Genomic DNA, 15,881 nt, shown 5'->3' on the forward strand with positions numbered 1-15,881 from the left:
CCATGACTGAGAAAACCGATGGCTACAGATCCTGTCACAGGACGAATTTGCAGAGTACAGAACACACAGAGCAATTGTGAAAGTGAAACGCAGCAGACCAGACACTTCTCAGTCTATTATTGCTTCAGGGATGTATGTATTTTAGTGACTGATAATGCATGACAAATAGGAATCCAAACCAAAGAACACACAGAGCAACTGTGAAAAGGAGACACAGTAGACCAAACACTTCTCAACCTATTATTGCTGTAGGCATACACGTAGTTTAGTGCTGATAGTGTACAACAAATAGAAATCCAAACAAAGAGAGCCATACATTGCTTCTGGATGATTCAGCTACGCTGGCAACATATTTGTACATGACTGAGAAGTATGCACACAGGCATTTTTATGTTTTACTACAACTAACTGAATCATTTGCTTTAAGCAAGAAACAGAGCATTGCTGTAAGCAAAATATCATAGAAGATGAATATTACGAAGAAATACGATGTGTGTCATCTTCAAGTATCGGCTTAAAAGTCTTATAAACTTCTCTAAAAAATTTGCCTAAAGTTGTATTTTTCAGTTCTAGCTCAGTATGACATCCATATCTACCTTACAAACTTAATTTTCTATGAACCTACAATTACCTGATAAACAGACTCATATCTCCTGTAAAGTACCGTACTAATTAGTAGTTTATCAAGATCATGAGGTAAGGAAGTTAATATTGCTGTGATGTCAGTGGAATCACACTGGCTTAAAACTGGTGAGCGTGCCAAGTCAGGCCTCTTGCAGTTCTCTCGCTCATTGCCACAGCACAGATGAAAACTAGTTACCCTGTGCAGGTGTTAGACCATACAAGTCCACATTATCTAAGCCAAGAAACATACATCCCTACTTGATAAAAATTTAACAAAGAAGAAAGAATTGAGCCAAGAACTATATATTCCCACTTGATAAAAAAATTTAAAGAAGCAGAAAGAATGGCTCCATACCCCAAAGCAGTTCTTCATACCCCCTCCTGTCCTCCACAGCACAGCTGTGGAATCCGTTCCCAACTCACTAATCCTGAACATCTGCACCATTGGTTTACGGTATCCTCTTGCACAGCCACCTTCAATCACATTTTTTCTCACCACAAAAATACAAATGACTCCTAATTAAAATATCTACTAATATAATTTTATTTTGTTACTCAATTGCTCCTGCACATGCACAGAGTTCTCCCGATGTCTGGATTCCTACTTCCCAACATGACTGTCTAGGAGGCCTGGATCAGCCATTCCTTCTCACCAGCGTGGGCCAGGAAAGACAAGCATGGCAGATGAGTTACTGAGATTCAAGCAGTGCTACTTTAGTACTCACACTTCCAGTTCCCCCTTCTTTGCACCAGTGCAAGGAGTGTGGTTTCCCTATATCTCAGTCCAAATGAAGCTCCCTCATAGTGGAAACTTCGGGATAAGAAGCCATTGCAGCTAGACAAACTGAAAAACTGAATAGTTCAACTGTAACAAAGTGGTCCGTAAGAAGCCCCCATCACACCTAGCATGCACAGTTTCACTTCATGTATCCTGCAAAGAGCCTCTAGGAAGAAAAGCAGAAGTAATACAAAAGCTTGAGACAGCAGGCTAACAGGCAGGCCAGGCTTGCCTTCATCCAACCGGCACACAGCCATAGGGATTTATGCCTCTGCAACCCATCTACAACAGTCACGCACACAAATCAATACTCATGGATGAAAGACACAAGGGAGCGTATGACCATGAGCAGAGCCTCTATTAAGCCAGCCAGAAACAGGTTAAGATTCTAGGTAAGGAAAACCAGAAAACACACACAGTCCCATAGAAGTTTCAGCATTACAGGGTGAATTACTGAGAATTAACTTCCAAATAGATTAAACATAAATATTTGCAACAGGTGGTTCAGATCTTACATACAATCGGTAATCTTAATACAATCGGTATTACAGAGGAGACAGGCCTGCTGGTCTTGCGCTATGAGGAAAAACCTTCTCTGCACCGCTGCGTTTATAAGCTCAGAGCACTGTTTCCTTCTGTGCAAGGGAGTACTCCACATCTAAGAGGATAACGATTAATCGCCCAGATAGTACTTGGGTGTCAGGCAAAGCAATTAACTTTGAATCAGGGAGAGGCCCTGCAGACTGATACAACAGACAGCTTTTGACTCCAGGGAAGGAAGATTCAGAAGTAAGTGGGGATAGGCAGAATCAAAGTCAAAACGCAAGCTGCATCTTTTCTTACTTTAAAGTCACCATCAGCAGACACAAAAGAAAGCAAAGCAACAACAGAGCTTGACCTAAAAATTATGCCTTGAAACTACAGCTTTTTCAGAAGCACACACACTGTTGAACACGATAATATTTTGTTTACTCTAGGCTAGTAAAACTGCAGACTGGGGTTGGGTCAGGACAGGAGGGAAGCCCTAAACCTGCAGGACAGTAAGATGCACAGAGGCAATCACATCAAGCATACGGTGTAGACAACTATTGTGCCCTGCCCCAAAGTTAGATTTTAAGATAAATAGTACCTTCTCATCCAAGCTTTCAAAGAATTTAGCAAAGTACATTCCCATTTACTAAAAGAGAAGTTGACATTATTTGTGTAATGCTCTACTCGATGTGTGCCCAGACTTCTGCTATATGCACCAATGATTTTTTCCAGGAACATGCCAGTCAATCATTACAAGTCAAGGATCTACATTCTGTGCCTTGTTTCTCCTGCTACCCAAGAACTACATACAGCACAAAACCAGACTCCAGTGTTCACCTCAAAATATTACCACAGTGATTGAATTCCTGAGCTACAACAGCATGAATGCCCATGTACAACATTTAGTCTTTTCCACCCCTTTCTTCAAGATCCTGAAGTTGTCCGGGTGGTTCTGGCTTTCCACTTGAACCAAGCTGTTCCAATGTGAATTGGACTGGTGAGGTCAGCAGTGCCTATGATTAATGCAGGAGCAGGGAGTCTACGAGGCTAAAGACTTAGCTGCTGAACTCTATAGTGAGTAAAACCAGACTTACCTTTTCCCCTCAGGCAGATTCCCCATTCCTGTGCTGACATAGCTACTACTGACCTCAACAGTCCAATAATCAAGGACCTGTGAACAAACAAAAAAGGTCACTTATATGCAAACATTTGCTAAAGTGCATGCTTAAAGTACACACAGCTTTGGTCTTAACCAGTGCTTCCTCCATGCTCACTGTGCTCTAGTTCATCTATTACCACACTGCCTTTCTCAGATGTTAGGCTCTCCCCAGGATCCATCATAGCTCCAACCAACAACCCTAAAAAAAATTAACCAACCAAATAAAAAAAACAAGTACAAGCGAGTCCCTTTGATTTTATCTCCTTAACCTCACAGATTAAACAAAACTTCCTAGGTGGGCAGCTACAAACAGAAAATTAAGTTCAAAATAACAGTTACGCAGAGTAAGTCCTAATACAGCTAGGAATAACAAATATAGCACATTGACCTGAACCTTAATCACACAAAAAATACCATAAGAAGCAGCGCTTCTCTCCTACTACCACACGTTGGTCAAGTAGAGTCCAAAGGAGCACCAGGTTTGACTCGAGGCATCTGACTTTGGGATCCTGATGTACCATCCTCCATCAACTATACTAGAACTCAGGCTCCCAGCTCTCCCTGTTCCCAACTGCACTCCAGTTAGATGTTCAAACAGGCAGCAAAAACATTCCCTGCCTCCAACACCTCATGTAGGCTCTGTGCTTCAGTTATCTTTCTAGATTTCTGAAGTTGCTCCAGCCTCATTGCCATAGCTTTCATCAATATATTTAGTTATCTACCACTTTTCCTATAAAAAGCTCATATTAAGTATATTTATTAGCTTCAGTACACAGCTTTTGCTGCCAGCTTTCTCTGGGCACCTTTAAGACAGTAGCTTTTTTTCCTTCCATAATTCCCTGATAATTTTTCCTGTTGAATGGCAGAATGTGAAGCCTATGTTACAACTGCCAGTTCAGCAGCACAAGAGAAAACTGCAATGTGCTCAGAAGCTAGTTGTCTTCAGCGCCAGGATCATCTAACTCTTCCTTAAAGAAATTACTGAATCCTGACTGCCTATCCATTTCTGAATGTGCAGTTGAAGAGAGAGTAAATCAACAACTGTATTTTCTCCAGGTTAAGTACTACCAGTTCCTCCAGGATTAGAGCTGTAAAAAAGTAATGGGCCATACCATTTGAATCTTTGATAATATTGCTTAAAAAAACACACAGAATCACAGATAACGACCAAGTACTGTAGTACTATTACATGCTTTGGACAAGAATCAATGGTAATTTAAGGGAGGAGAAACAGAAGGATGGGAACAGGAGCTCCCCATTTCCACCAGCTGGTCTGGTCTTGCTTTGGAGGCCGAAGTGCATCGCAGGGCATGGGAACAGTGCTCCTTCTCCCTTCCCGCTCCTCTGGGCGCACCAGCTCTGCGCTGGTGCTGCACTAGGGAAAAGGAGGAATACCTGTAGCTCTGCTCCTCTCTCGCCCTTGGAAGTGGGACAGATGCCACAGCAGGACCTGGCTGAACTGAACTGAAGGCAGTTCAGAGCAGGGCACGAATCAAAACTACTACTATCATTTTAAATACTACCAATACCTGACTTTTTTTTTTCCTATTTGATTACAATAAATGTGATTGACAGCTTACGAATAATAGCACTGTTCTGATAGTAATGTATCAGCCGTAACAACATGAAGTCATTTAATGACATTTACTTAAGGTCACCTTCATGTTTTCATGACTGTGTCATCATGAAGAAAAGACGACAGTCAGACGGGAACAAGCAACAGGCTGGGGGAGGGGGTGTGTGGAATCCTACATCCACCTATTCAATAGGGGTGCAATCAGTTCGAGATGGATTCAAATTTCAAATTGTTGGTGCCTTCAAGTAGGCCTAAGTTCAAAGGTCTTACCTGGTAAACCAAGAGTAGGAGTGCTAAAACTACAAAAATATACCTGGAAAACTATCAGAAGTCACTAAGCAAGGTGGATTGTTCAAGGCTTTGTAGCGTCTCTATGCTATGCTGGGAGAAGGAACAGGAGACAATTTCTTATGAGTAATCAGAAATTAAAGACCTCCTTCCATTGGCACGTGCCAGCAATCACTTCAGTAGATATTCCTCTCAGAGCAGCACTCACTGGAACACATTCCCAGTTTACAAGACCACATGCCCCACAGCATGGGCAATACAAAGTGCGTAACACCAGGCAGGCTCTTCTGCTCTTTCCAACTTGGAACGCATTCCCAAGGGTTTCCAGGGTACGACAGGGAAGTAGAAGAGCTGTGGCTAAACACAAAGACATCCCTAATACTTCATTCCAGCTGCTGGAAAATAATCGTCTCTTCCCCAAAGTGATTATGTCCATAGGCACATTAAAACCACAATTACTGGTGTTGCTTCCCTGAAAGCTTGCAAGAGCAGCAACCGTGGAGAAAACCATGCACGAGGCTCCTGACCAAAGGAAAAGGGAAACAGAAGGGTTGTTACTCCTCGTTTCTGTCCAAGACAGAAAAGGTTAGCCTCCAGAAACTCCCACTTGTGGGAAAAGGCTGGAAAAACACTTGCCTTAGGGCTCCCACTTATCGTATAGGCTTCTAACGCTATTTAATTTTGTCTAGACTATGAAAATAGTGATTGACAGGTCAATCTAATTTTGGATACATGTTTTTGTTTACAGAGCAGGTCCTCCACCATTTCTGGCATCTTCTGGTTTGGCACCTATCGCCTGGAGATCAACAATCACTTCTTTACTGCCTCAGAGACAACCGAGCATGCAGCTATATGTGCTTGGCTGGCTGTTGATTAGATTAGAGCGCTCCAGTTGGCACGAGACCTGTGAAAACTCAGACCTTCCCAAATACATGGTGATGAAGAGACCAGAAAGTTCTAGATTTTAGGCCTGAATCAACTGCATCCCAGGGAAACCCCACTTCTCCCTGAAGACCACTCAGCCTTGCAGAGTGCCTGTCAGCCCATGTGCTAAAAGCATCAGGTATCACCGAGGTTTTCCACAATGCCTGGAAAATTTTTATGCCTTGAAATTGCCTCATCTCTTAGGAGCAGAAGTAGAATGCGCTTGTTGATGTAAAATGCTCGCGAGCAAAGGATGAGCCCCAAGGTCAGTGCCAGGTGCTTCTGGAAAATATCAGCTCTAATGAGAGCCAAGAAGCCTTTCAGATTAGCCACAGAGGGCAAACCTCCTCCAGAGAGCTGCTCCCTTGCTGAATTACACTGGAAAAATCAGGGAGGGGGGAAGAAAGTTCAAGCAGAGAAGCTGGGGTAACAGCTCCTGAATATACTCAACTGGAAGACCCATCTCTAGGGGAGCAGGGAGAATATCCCCGAGGAACAACTAAAGGACAAGCTCGAGGTAAAAAGTTATATGTACCAATAAGCATACACTTTTTTTTTTTTTTAACCCCACAAAACTGCTCCAATGTCTGAGCCCACTAACACAACAGCCACACAAACAGATGGCTGAACTCCCAGGAAAGTCAACCCAGGAGCAATCCCTAGGGCATGCATGGGACTTCAAACAAGGATTCGCTGCTTGAAGGGCAAGAACATGAGAAGGAAGTCTGTCCCCAGTCGCAGAAGCGGCAGGCACCCTTGCTATTTAGCCAAGTAAGAGACCAGAGCAAGAGGGAGGCAGGAACACATTTGCTAACACCACGGCTGAAAGCATGCCATGGCCTATCCGCAGCCAGCCAGACGCGCGGCGGGCTCCAAAGTCACGGCGTGATGTTTCATCCATGCAGGCAGCACGTCTGTAAGGGACTTTCGAAGGAAGAAGGGACAGACTCCCTGAGCTAAGAAACCCAATTTCAGTGACTGGGTATATAAACATTCAAAATGCGAAACCACCTACAAAAAATCCACCTTCAGAACAGGCTTTTGCTTTGAATAAATCCTTAATAAAACCACATCTAGAACCTCCAACAAATCAGAGGAAGATGAGAAAGGGAAAGAATAGGAAAGTGTGTTTTTTAAAGCTTCATTTCTTCAATCATCATAAGCAAAATACATTTTAGAAGAGTTTGCATTCAAGTTGTGTCATAAAACCTAAAGAAAGATAGTTTAGCTAAAGTAGTGAAATGACTACACGCTCATCCAGAGCTGTGTTGCACAAGATCTCTACAACATACTTAATAACTGTTTCTCTTGCTATTTGTTCACAGGCATAATGATTGCAAAAAGAAACCAAAGGGAGAACTCTGCTTCCCTCATTTTCAGTGGTCACTGGTTTTAGGCTTTCAGCAGCTCCAATGACTATCCCACCCAACCCAGCCTCTTCACAAGCTTCACACCAGCAACACTGATTGTACAGGTCACATACGAAAACTCAATTTTTCACCAATGAAGACCTGTAAAACAATTTTGCAAACAAAGCTATCCATCAGACCCATTATACCTCGCTGGTACCACCATGCAGCAACAGCCACAGTCGTCCAGTTTGAGTCCAGCCATCTTAAGCAGAAATCATCGATTTTCAAGACTTCCGTAGGATTTGCAACCCAAAAGTTTACCATACTTTCATGGAATAATCCCTAAGACTCCTAAAATACTACGTTTTAAAAGAAATTAATGTATTTAGAAATACAATATTTTCTATAAAAAGCCACTTAAGAGCATACAGCTGCTATAATTAATTATCTTGAAGTCTACTGATAATGAGATAAGGAAAAAAGATAATTTAAAAACCCCCTTCTTTTCAGCATGTACTTTCACTGGGTTTACTTTTTTCATTGCTTCTCAGGAAACAATTGGCAAAGTACATACTAGTATGCTCAGAATAAAAATTAAGTGCATATTCTGACAGCGCACAGCAGACGACAGCAGCCAGCACTTTGAATATGCTGCCTGGACTGTCCTCAGATGTCCTGCCCTGTGCCTCTGCTGATGGGACTGGTATAAGCCTCAGCCAAACAAGTCACTCAGATCCACGAGTTCCAGCTGACTGATTTGCTATCTTTAATGTCATGGTAAGTGGATGCCGCTGGTCTCTAGTTCCTGTAGCAAACAAAGCATTTTGAAAATAAGCCCACCTATGGTGCTCACATGAATTTTTCAAGACAGGTAAGGAAACACTTGTGTTTAACACTGCAAGCTTCCTTCAAGTTGCCTTTTTATAAGGAGCAAGAGGATCGTAAAAGTTTCAATTTTATGTCACGTATGAACTGGATGCATTGTATTTTTTTTCAAAAATGAACAAAAATACTTAAAATACAACAGGAATTATGTTTTGACAGAACAGTTTGACCAAATACAGGGAAAACTATTTTACAAGATTCTCATGTTTGAGAGACAGAAAATCAATTTCAAGGTTTATGAACTATGGGAATTTTTTTAAACAAAAACAACAGCAAAAACACCAAAACAAAGGTAAAAAAAAAAAACACCACTCTTATGACTTTAAACAATTTCCAGAAGAGTCAAAATTCCAAAAATCCTCTTAGATATAACTCTGTGTGCTTAATACTTCATTCTGAAATGATCACTAAATAGTTGCCAAAGGTAACAATATTTATGTATAAATTGCTCATCTTTTTGTATTATACCAACAGACAATACAGTAATGGAGTCAGTGCTTGTTGACATGACAGTGAACTGAGCATAGCACTGTGTATCCTGTCGAACACACACAAAACTAGAGGACTTCAAAAGATACGGTTTTTCATCTTAATGTACTCCTGGTACCCTGCAAGACCACAGCTCCACTCAGAAGCTAATGTATCCTCCCAGATGCTTTTGCAGAAGAACAGATTCAGCTCTTAAGATGCAGAAATCCAACCCTGGGTACACACAGTAACGTCAGTAGCTATAGATCCTGGAAACTTGGGTGAGCATCTCTGGTCAGTGGCAGTACAAGTCGATTCCAGCTACGTGGCTATTTGTCTCTCCATTCCCCTCCATCCCTGCTGCAAGCTTATACTAACAAACCGCTGTCTCTGGAGGAAAAAATAGCCGATGAATCTCTGGATTGAAAATCACAAGCATCTGCCAGAAGCAGCACTGCATATTTGGGGGCTGAGGGTAACTTTCCCCTCCAAAATGTACTAAGGTCTCCATTTAAAAAAATCTGGTGGCCACTCACTTATAAAAACAGACTGAAGCTTTAGAACTTCCCATGGGGAGCTGGGGCGGGGAGGAGATTAAGCTGTAATTTTTTCCAAGATAAAAATACACAGCACCTGAAAAAGCTCAGTAGTACGCTAAAAGAAGGGAAAAAAAAAAAAAAAAAAGAAAAAAGAACAGCACACGTCATCATCTTTAATAGGCAACAGGTCATACTGGTTATTTTCCAATATTTTCACAGTATACATGGTAGTCCAACTGATACGGTGGACCTTTACTTAACCACTGTAAAGATAATACAGAGCTGGTAGTACATGATGCAAGTCCTTTAGTTAAATTTGGTTATTTCTGTCATTTGCTACTGGACCTTACTGTCAGTGGAAGCCAGTCCACCAGGGGAGCCCTGAACCATATGTCAGCGCTTTTCACTCCTGCCTGATTCTGTGTACAGTCTTGTTTCCTCTGCTCAGAAAATGACCTACATATGCAGTAAAAAGATGCTACCAGGAACACTACATATGTCACATTCAAATACAGCCTTTAAAAAAAAAAAAAATACTACAGACATTTTGAGTATAAAGCAAGCACTGAGCAGCAGGCTCACATTGTGAAGATAAATCACATACCAGCAAAGACGGGGGTCAGAGAGAAGAGAAGGCACCTAACCAGTCAGGTGTCCATTGCACTGCAGACCTAGTAACAGAGTGCACGCAGTAGTGCTAGGAAGTAACTCTGCTTTCACAAGGGCTTGGGTAGCGTGTGCATTAAGTAACGCCTAAGCCACACACTGAGTAAGAAAACAAAACACTGAAGAGCTGATCATTAATTGAGCACCATCTATTCTGCATGCTGAACAAGACAGGAGAATCTAATCATCCAGCTAATGATTGTACATTAAGATAGAGATCAACTCTGCACGAACAAGCTTAATTCTGCCACTTCCTGAACCCTGCGTAGCTCAAACAGCATTCCTTCTACAGCTGGTACATACATGTTCTTGAAAGAGTGACCTGAACAGCACGCTACCTGAAACACCATGCCAATGCCCACGGACATCAGCTGCAGGCTTAAAACCGTCAGCATCCTCAGGTGACAGAAGGATAAACCGCTCCCATCGCAGACTGGTGAGCCGTTGAAACACATCTGGTCAATGAGTTCAGGCAACAAAGTCATTGTAAAATTAGGACATCAGACTGATTACAGTCTAAGAAAGCACTGACTTTGCAAACATAGCTATTTATTATTATCCTTTCTAGTCTCTTTTACGTTTAGTCTCAGTGCTTACTCTACTCATTCTCCACCTCCCTTCTCCCAGCAGCAGGTTTTCAGTAGAATTACCTCTCGTCTACAGCCATGCCTAGCTCTAACCTTTGGTGTTTTAGTTCTGGCCTTCGGACTTTGGTAGGACAGACCAAAGATGAGCCGAGTGAAGAACCTGGCTTTCCTGCCAAGCGTGCAAACTACAGCAGCCAACACAACGCAAACCTACGCTGACGCTCAATCCCATACCAAGTGTGGTTGGTCACCCTTCAGCAACAGGCTGAGGCCTTTAGCATTATCAGATGTAAAAGGTCCAAACATGCTTATGACGTTTTTCCTAGCTAAGCTCATACGAAGTGCTACCAAGCACACACAATCCAATTTCCTAAATGTTTGAATTTTGCCCACATTCGTCGTAATGAATATCCATCCAAATGCTGCATTCCTGACACCAGGCTCAGCCAAATTCCTGAAGAGTCAGGGACACCAGAGCTGCTCGGGAAGGGGTGGGTGTGGGGGAGGGAACGGTGGCCATAACCTTGTTCTTAAGCCATTTTGCCTGAAGTTGTCATGAACTATGGATTCAGAAATTCAGACCTGAAAAGATCTAAGCACATTCTAAGCTAAAGCTGAATGTGGTTTCCCTTTTTTTGCATTCCCTATATTTTCTATTTACACTGGGGGGGAGGAACATAACTGTTTCCAACCATAAAAATCTATTCAACATTTGCAATAAAAGAGGATTTTGGCTTGTCCTTGAGAGAAGGTCTTTATTTTCCAGAAATATCTCCTTCTGTCGTTGCTGGGGAGAAAAGGAGAGTTTTGCTATGTCAAAACAGCTCAGTGGAAAATGGTAAGAAGCAGACAAGACAGACAAGTGAGAGATGTTACTCATTTCAGCGTATATCCTCTGTTTTTCATCCTTGAAAGTTTAACTGCAGCCCTTTATAAATCACAGCCACAAAAATGGCCGTTTTCTCACATGGACACAATTAACACAGATCCGCCCTGTACCAGCAAGGGCAGAACCAAGCCCCAAGTAACCATCACTGCATCTGCTTTTACAGCACCACAACACTGCCTATAACACAGTAATTCATTTACTAAATGCAAGCAAACACATATCTCTGGAGTAGATCTCTTGATGTGCAATTGGCAGAGAGCTACAGGAAAGAGACCTCAAAAATGTATAAAATTATACACAGTTAAGAAGTTTTTACTGGTTTGCAGGTAGGAAAGCATTTCATAACCCTGCACCATTGCACCCGTACATTTCAGCAGTTCGCACTGTCACTGAAGCGTCACGTTACTGAGCGACCTCCGTACACCAATGTTAGGAAGCTCTTGCTCGCTGTGAGCAGTAAAATGATAGTCAGAGGGCTCGAAGAGAAGAAAGGCAAGAAACTGGTTAAAAGTTCCACCAATTTCTAATGCCTTCATGAAATTATCCAGACTCCCTCTGGTGGGGGATTTAATGTAGAGATTGCTGCAGTTTGCTGTATGAGAACACCTTCAAACCACAACATTCTTTTTCTTTTGTAAAATAAACCTTGTTAGGATTGGACTCTGCGATTCTTGGAGTCTCTTGTGATTCTTCAGTCACAGCAATTTAAGGTAATGCTTTGTTTCTGGCCATAAGCTCCATCACATAAAGAAAAGCAACCTTTGATAACAAGGAGAAAATACCGTATTTTTAAATATAAATTAGTGGTTTTGTGCTCCAAAAGCCTCAGAACATTTCTCAGTCCTTACTTCAGCTCTCCAGAGCCCCAGCAGAACCACCGTCGCTGTCCCCAATGTGGAAAGAGGCAAAAAAGAGAGCTCTCTCCCCAGACCACCCAAGAGATGTACGGCTGTACGAAAGAATAACCCCTAGCTCCCAATCTGCATTTTTGTGTTTTAAATATTAATAATATTACGCCCTAAGTTTCATATCCCTCCGGCAATACCAGTGTCATTTATTTGCACCACTGTGAGACAATTCCAACATGCCTGTCTATCTCTCTACAAGACACACATACACAAGAGTCAAGCAACCATCTATCCCTTTTCTCCCTCTTTCCCCTGAAGTTGTCAATGTAACCAGTTACGGTCGACAAAGAACATGAGAAGCTTTACAAACACAAAAAGGCATCTAATTTGATATTTTCAGTATCTACCACTAAACATATGTACTACATATTGCCATCAAAATACCCGTTCTGCCACCTCATAAATAAATAAAAATTTAGTTTTCTTGTCTCCTGAATATTATAACAAACATTAGCACCTGCAGTCTGAAGTCTTGATTAAAAAAAATGCAGGGCGGTAGCACTGAAAAAATGAAAAACAACCACCCCACTTGGGGTAGGAAAACTGCAACCTGCAGATGATGTCCCTTACTGTACAGGAAAACCAGCATGAGCCCTTTCAAGGATGGAGCCAATTTTATTTCTGACAGCTCTTATTATGACTCACTAACTTTTTTCCTTAATAAGACCAGGAATTGCATCACAACAAGCGTGTCTATAACAAGCCAGAGAATTCAAAAAATCATTCAATGGCTAAGAAACAGAACTTTGCTCTGTAGAGGAAAACAAGTCTAATTCTCAATTTGTCCTCATGCAACGTATTCCTCATAGGAAGGGCTGCAAGATCACAGTAAGAAAAATTTACTTCTCTTTTTTTTTTTTTTTTTTTTTAATACGTACGATAATCCAAGGACTCTGAATAACCTCATACAGCCCATCCTGGATGATGAGTATCATTCAAATTACTGCCTGACAGGATAGCAGCTGAAGAGCAGCTGAAATTCTGGGGACATTTAGGATATAGTTGGCACAGAAACCAGTCTCAAAGGTTAGAGGAAACACTCCTCATCACTTGAAGTTCTTTGGGACAACTGTAAAGTTTTATCAGAACCTACAGCTTGCAAGTTATGCAACGCGTATAGGAAGGCAGCCTAAGAGCACCAATTCACGTTCAGTTCTGCAGAACGTTATTAATGAAAGCCAAAGCCTTCCAAAGCAAGGGTCATCTCACTTGACCAGAGAGATTACTACCTCGTTTTGTCCCAAAAGCATTCCTTTAGTGCCCAGTGAAAAGCAAAGCTGTGCGGGAAATCAGCAGAGAGGTAGTTACAGTTCAGAAAGACAGGCACGATCTCCTCACTCCTGCCTTCCCAGAAACCCCTCAGATGCAAAGCCTGCGGTGTGTGCCGCCGACACCGACAGACCACCCGAAAGACAAATTTGCAGAAAGGATGCGAGACCACTCTCCTCGTACAGAGACCAGGCAGCTCTCCCCTACAACGGGCCAGGGCTACACCACCTGTCAGTAAAAACGAGGAGGGCAAGCGCACACCCCGCACCCCCCCCCCGGCACCCCGCCGCAGCCCCCGCTCCGCGCCCCAGCGCGGTCCGGCACCGCCCCCCCGCAGCCCGGCGCTTCGGACCCCGGGCCGACGTCGGCCGCTTCCCCGCGGGCTGCCTTACAGACACGGGCTGCGGGCGGGCGGAGGATCTTGGGCTCGGCTGAACCCGCCTCCCGGGGGAGCCGTTCCCCCCGACGGGGCGAGAGCCGGGGTCCCCCCGGGAGCAGGGCGGGAGGGGAGCCCGGCGGGGCGGCGCGGCACTCACCGATGCCCAGCCCCACCACCACGCGTCCCCCCAGCAGGGTCTCCTTGTCGCGGGCGGCGGCCAGCACGCCGGCCCCCGCCGTGAAGAGGCCGCTGGCCAGCAGGATGCAGGGCCGCCGGCCGCACAGCCCGTTGAGGACGCCGCCGGCCAGGGCGGAGAGGGCGGCGGCGCCCACCGTGCCGGAGACCAGCAGCTCCTGCCAGAGGGCGTCCAGGTTGAGCTCCCTCTTGAGGAGGAGCAGGGCCCCCGACACCACGCCGGTGTCGTAGCCGAAGAGGAAGCCCCCCAGGGCGGAGAAGACCGACACCACGTAGACGAAGCCGGGGGTCTCGTCCTGCTGGAACTGCCGCCGCGCCGCCCGCTCCAGCTCGCCGCCCGACGCCGCGCTGTTGAGGCTGGAGCACGACTCGGCGGCGATGAGGCTCCGCTCGCCCGCCGCCGCCGCCGCCGCCGCCGCGCCCGAGCCGGCGGACCCGTCCGCCTGCCGCCGCCGCTTCTCGCCCATCAGGTTGCTCAGGCTCCGCAGCGTGTACTCCACATTGTCGCTGGCCTTGCGGGACATGGGACGGCCGCGGCGGCTCCTGCCCCGGCCGGGGGAGGGCAGCGGGCTGAGGCGGGCGGCTGCCGGGCGACTCTGGCTACGGCGGCGGGGCTGCTGCTGGCTGCTGCTGCTGGCGCCGCCTGTCCTCGCCCCGCCCGCCCCTCTCGGGCCGCGCTCAGCCGGGTCGCATAGTCCCCCCCGCCGCCGGACGGACTTGAGGGGAAGTTGCCCGCCGCGGCCGCCGCTCCCAGCGCCCAGGCGGAGCTGGAGGCGGAGGCGGGCGGGGACAGCGGCGAGCGCGGCCCGGCGGGCGCCAGGGGGCGGGCCCGGCCCCCCGCCCCGCTCCGCCGTGCCCAGCCGTGCCCAGCGCCGCTGCGCAGGCGCATCCCGCGGCGCCTGCGCACTGAGCGCCGCGACGCCGCCGGCCCCGCCCGCCCCGCCTCACGGGCCATGCTGGCAGGCGGCGGGGCCGGCGGGCCGCGCGTAGAGCCGCCGGGAGGAGGGCGGGAGGGAGGGAGCCCTGGGCGGGTGGGCGCCGCGCAGGCACCGCCAGAGCCGCCCCGCAAGCCCAGGGGCGGCTCCCCCAGGGTGCGGGGTGGAAGGGGCTGCCCGCCCGCCTCCCGGCGCGGCTCGCCACTCTGCCAGGGGCGCCGTGTCCAAGCGGCTGGCGTTCGTAACAATCACGGTTAATTTGATACCTGAACCGCTTGAAGCGAGACGGCATTTCGCGCTCGCGTTTGTAAAGCGCCGGCTGACAAAAAAAGGGAAGATTCCGACCAGTCGTTCAGAGGGACTGCTTTGTTACCGTGTAGAAGAAGAGTTTGGCGCTTGTTCTCCTGTTTATACTTAGAGCACAGCGCTTTGATAATTCCGTCTTTAAGCATGTTTTGGGGGATTTCCACCGGCGTGAAGACGGAGATCGGGCCGGGGCAGCGCGCGCGGAATCCGGTCAGCGGTTGGCGGGAGAGCGGGGCCTCCTGGCGGCCAGCGCGCGACGGAGACGCGCCCGCTGCCGCGGGACAGCGGGGAGCCGGGGCGGCCGCGCGCGGGGCCGCTCGCGTCGGTGCGAGTGCGGTGGGGAAAGGTCACGTGAGGAGTCACATCCTGAGCGCCCTCGCGCGGCACGTACGGGACCGGGGGCTCGGGGCCAGCCCGCGTGCGGTTACGAAAGGCAGGTCCTGCTTCACAAGCTGGCCTGCTTCGGCGACAAGGTGACCCGCTGAGCGGGTGGGGAAGGCTGTGGATGTTGTCTGCCTGGACTTTAGTAAGGCCTTTGACGCTGTCTCCCACGGCGTTCTCCTGGAGAAGCTGGCTGCTCACGGCTTGGATAAGTGCACTCTGTGCTGGGTAAAAAACTGGCT

At 46.6% G+C, this 15,881-nt stretch overlaps 1 protein-coding gene across 3 annotated transcripts in view; it reads right to left on the reverse strand.

The window, feature by feature from the left end:
* Positions 1 to 14,759, reverse strand: part of SLC2A13 (solute carrier family 2 member 13) — a 167,502-nt gene extending 152,743 nt beyond the window's left edge. For all 3 annotated transcript variants that reach the window (XM_082308325.1, XM_082308323.1, XM_082308324.1), the window contains exon 1: positions 13,980 to 14,759. In XM_082308325.1, the coding sequence (XP_082164451.1) occupies positions 13,980 to 14,541 (562 nt within the window). In that variant the 5' untranslated portion in view covers positions 14,542 to 14,759. The remainder of the gene's footprint in view (positions 1 to 13,979) is intronic.
* Between the last annotated feature and the right edge of the window lie 1,122 nt (positions 14,760 to 15,881).

This window comes from Platalea leucorodia (genome assembly GCF_965183815.1).
Source record: "Platalea leucorodia genome assembly, chromosome: 4".
Lineage (NCBI taxonomy): Eukaryota > Metazoa > Chordata > Aves > Pelecaniformes > Threskiornithidae > Platalea > Platalea leucorodia.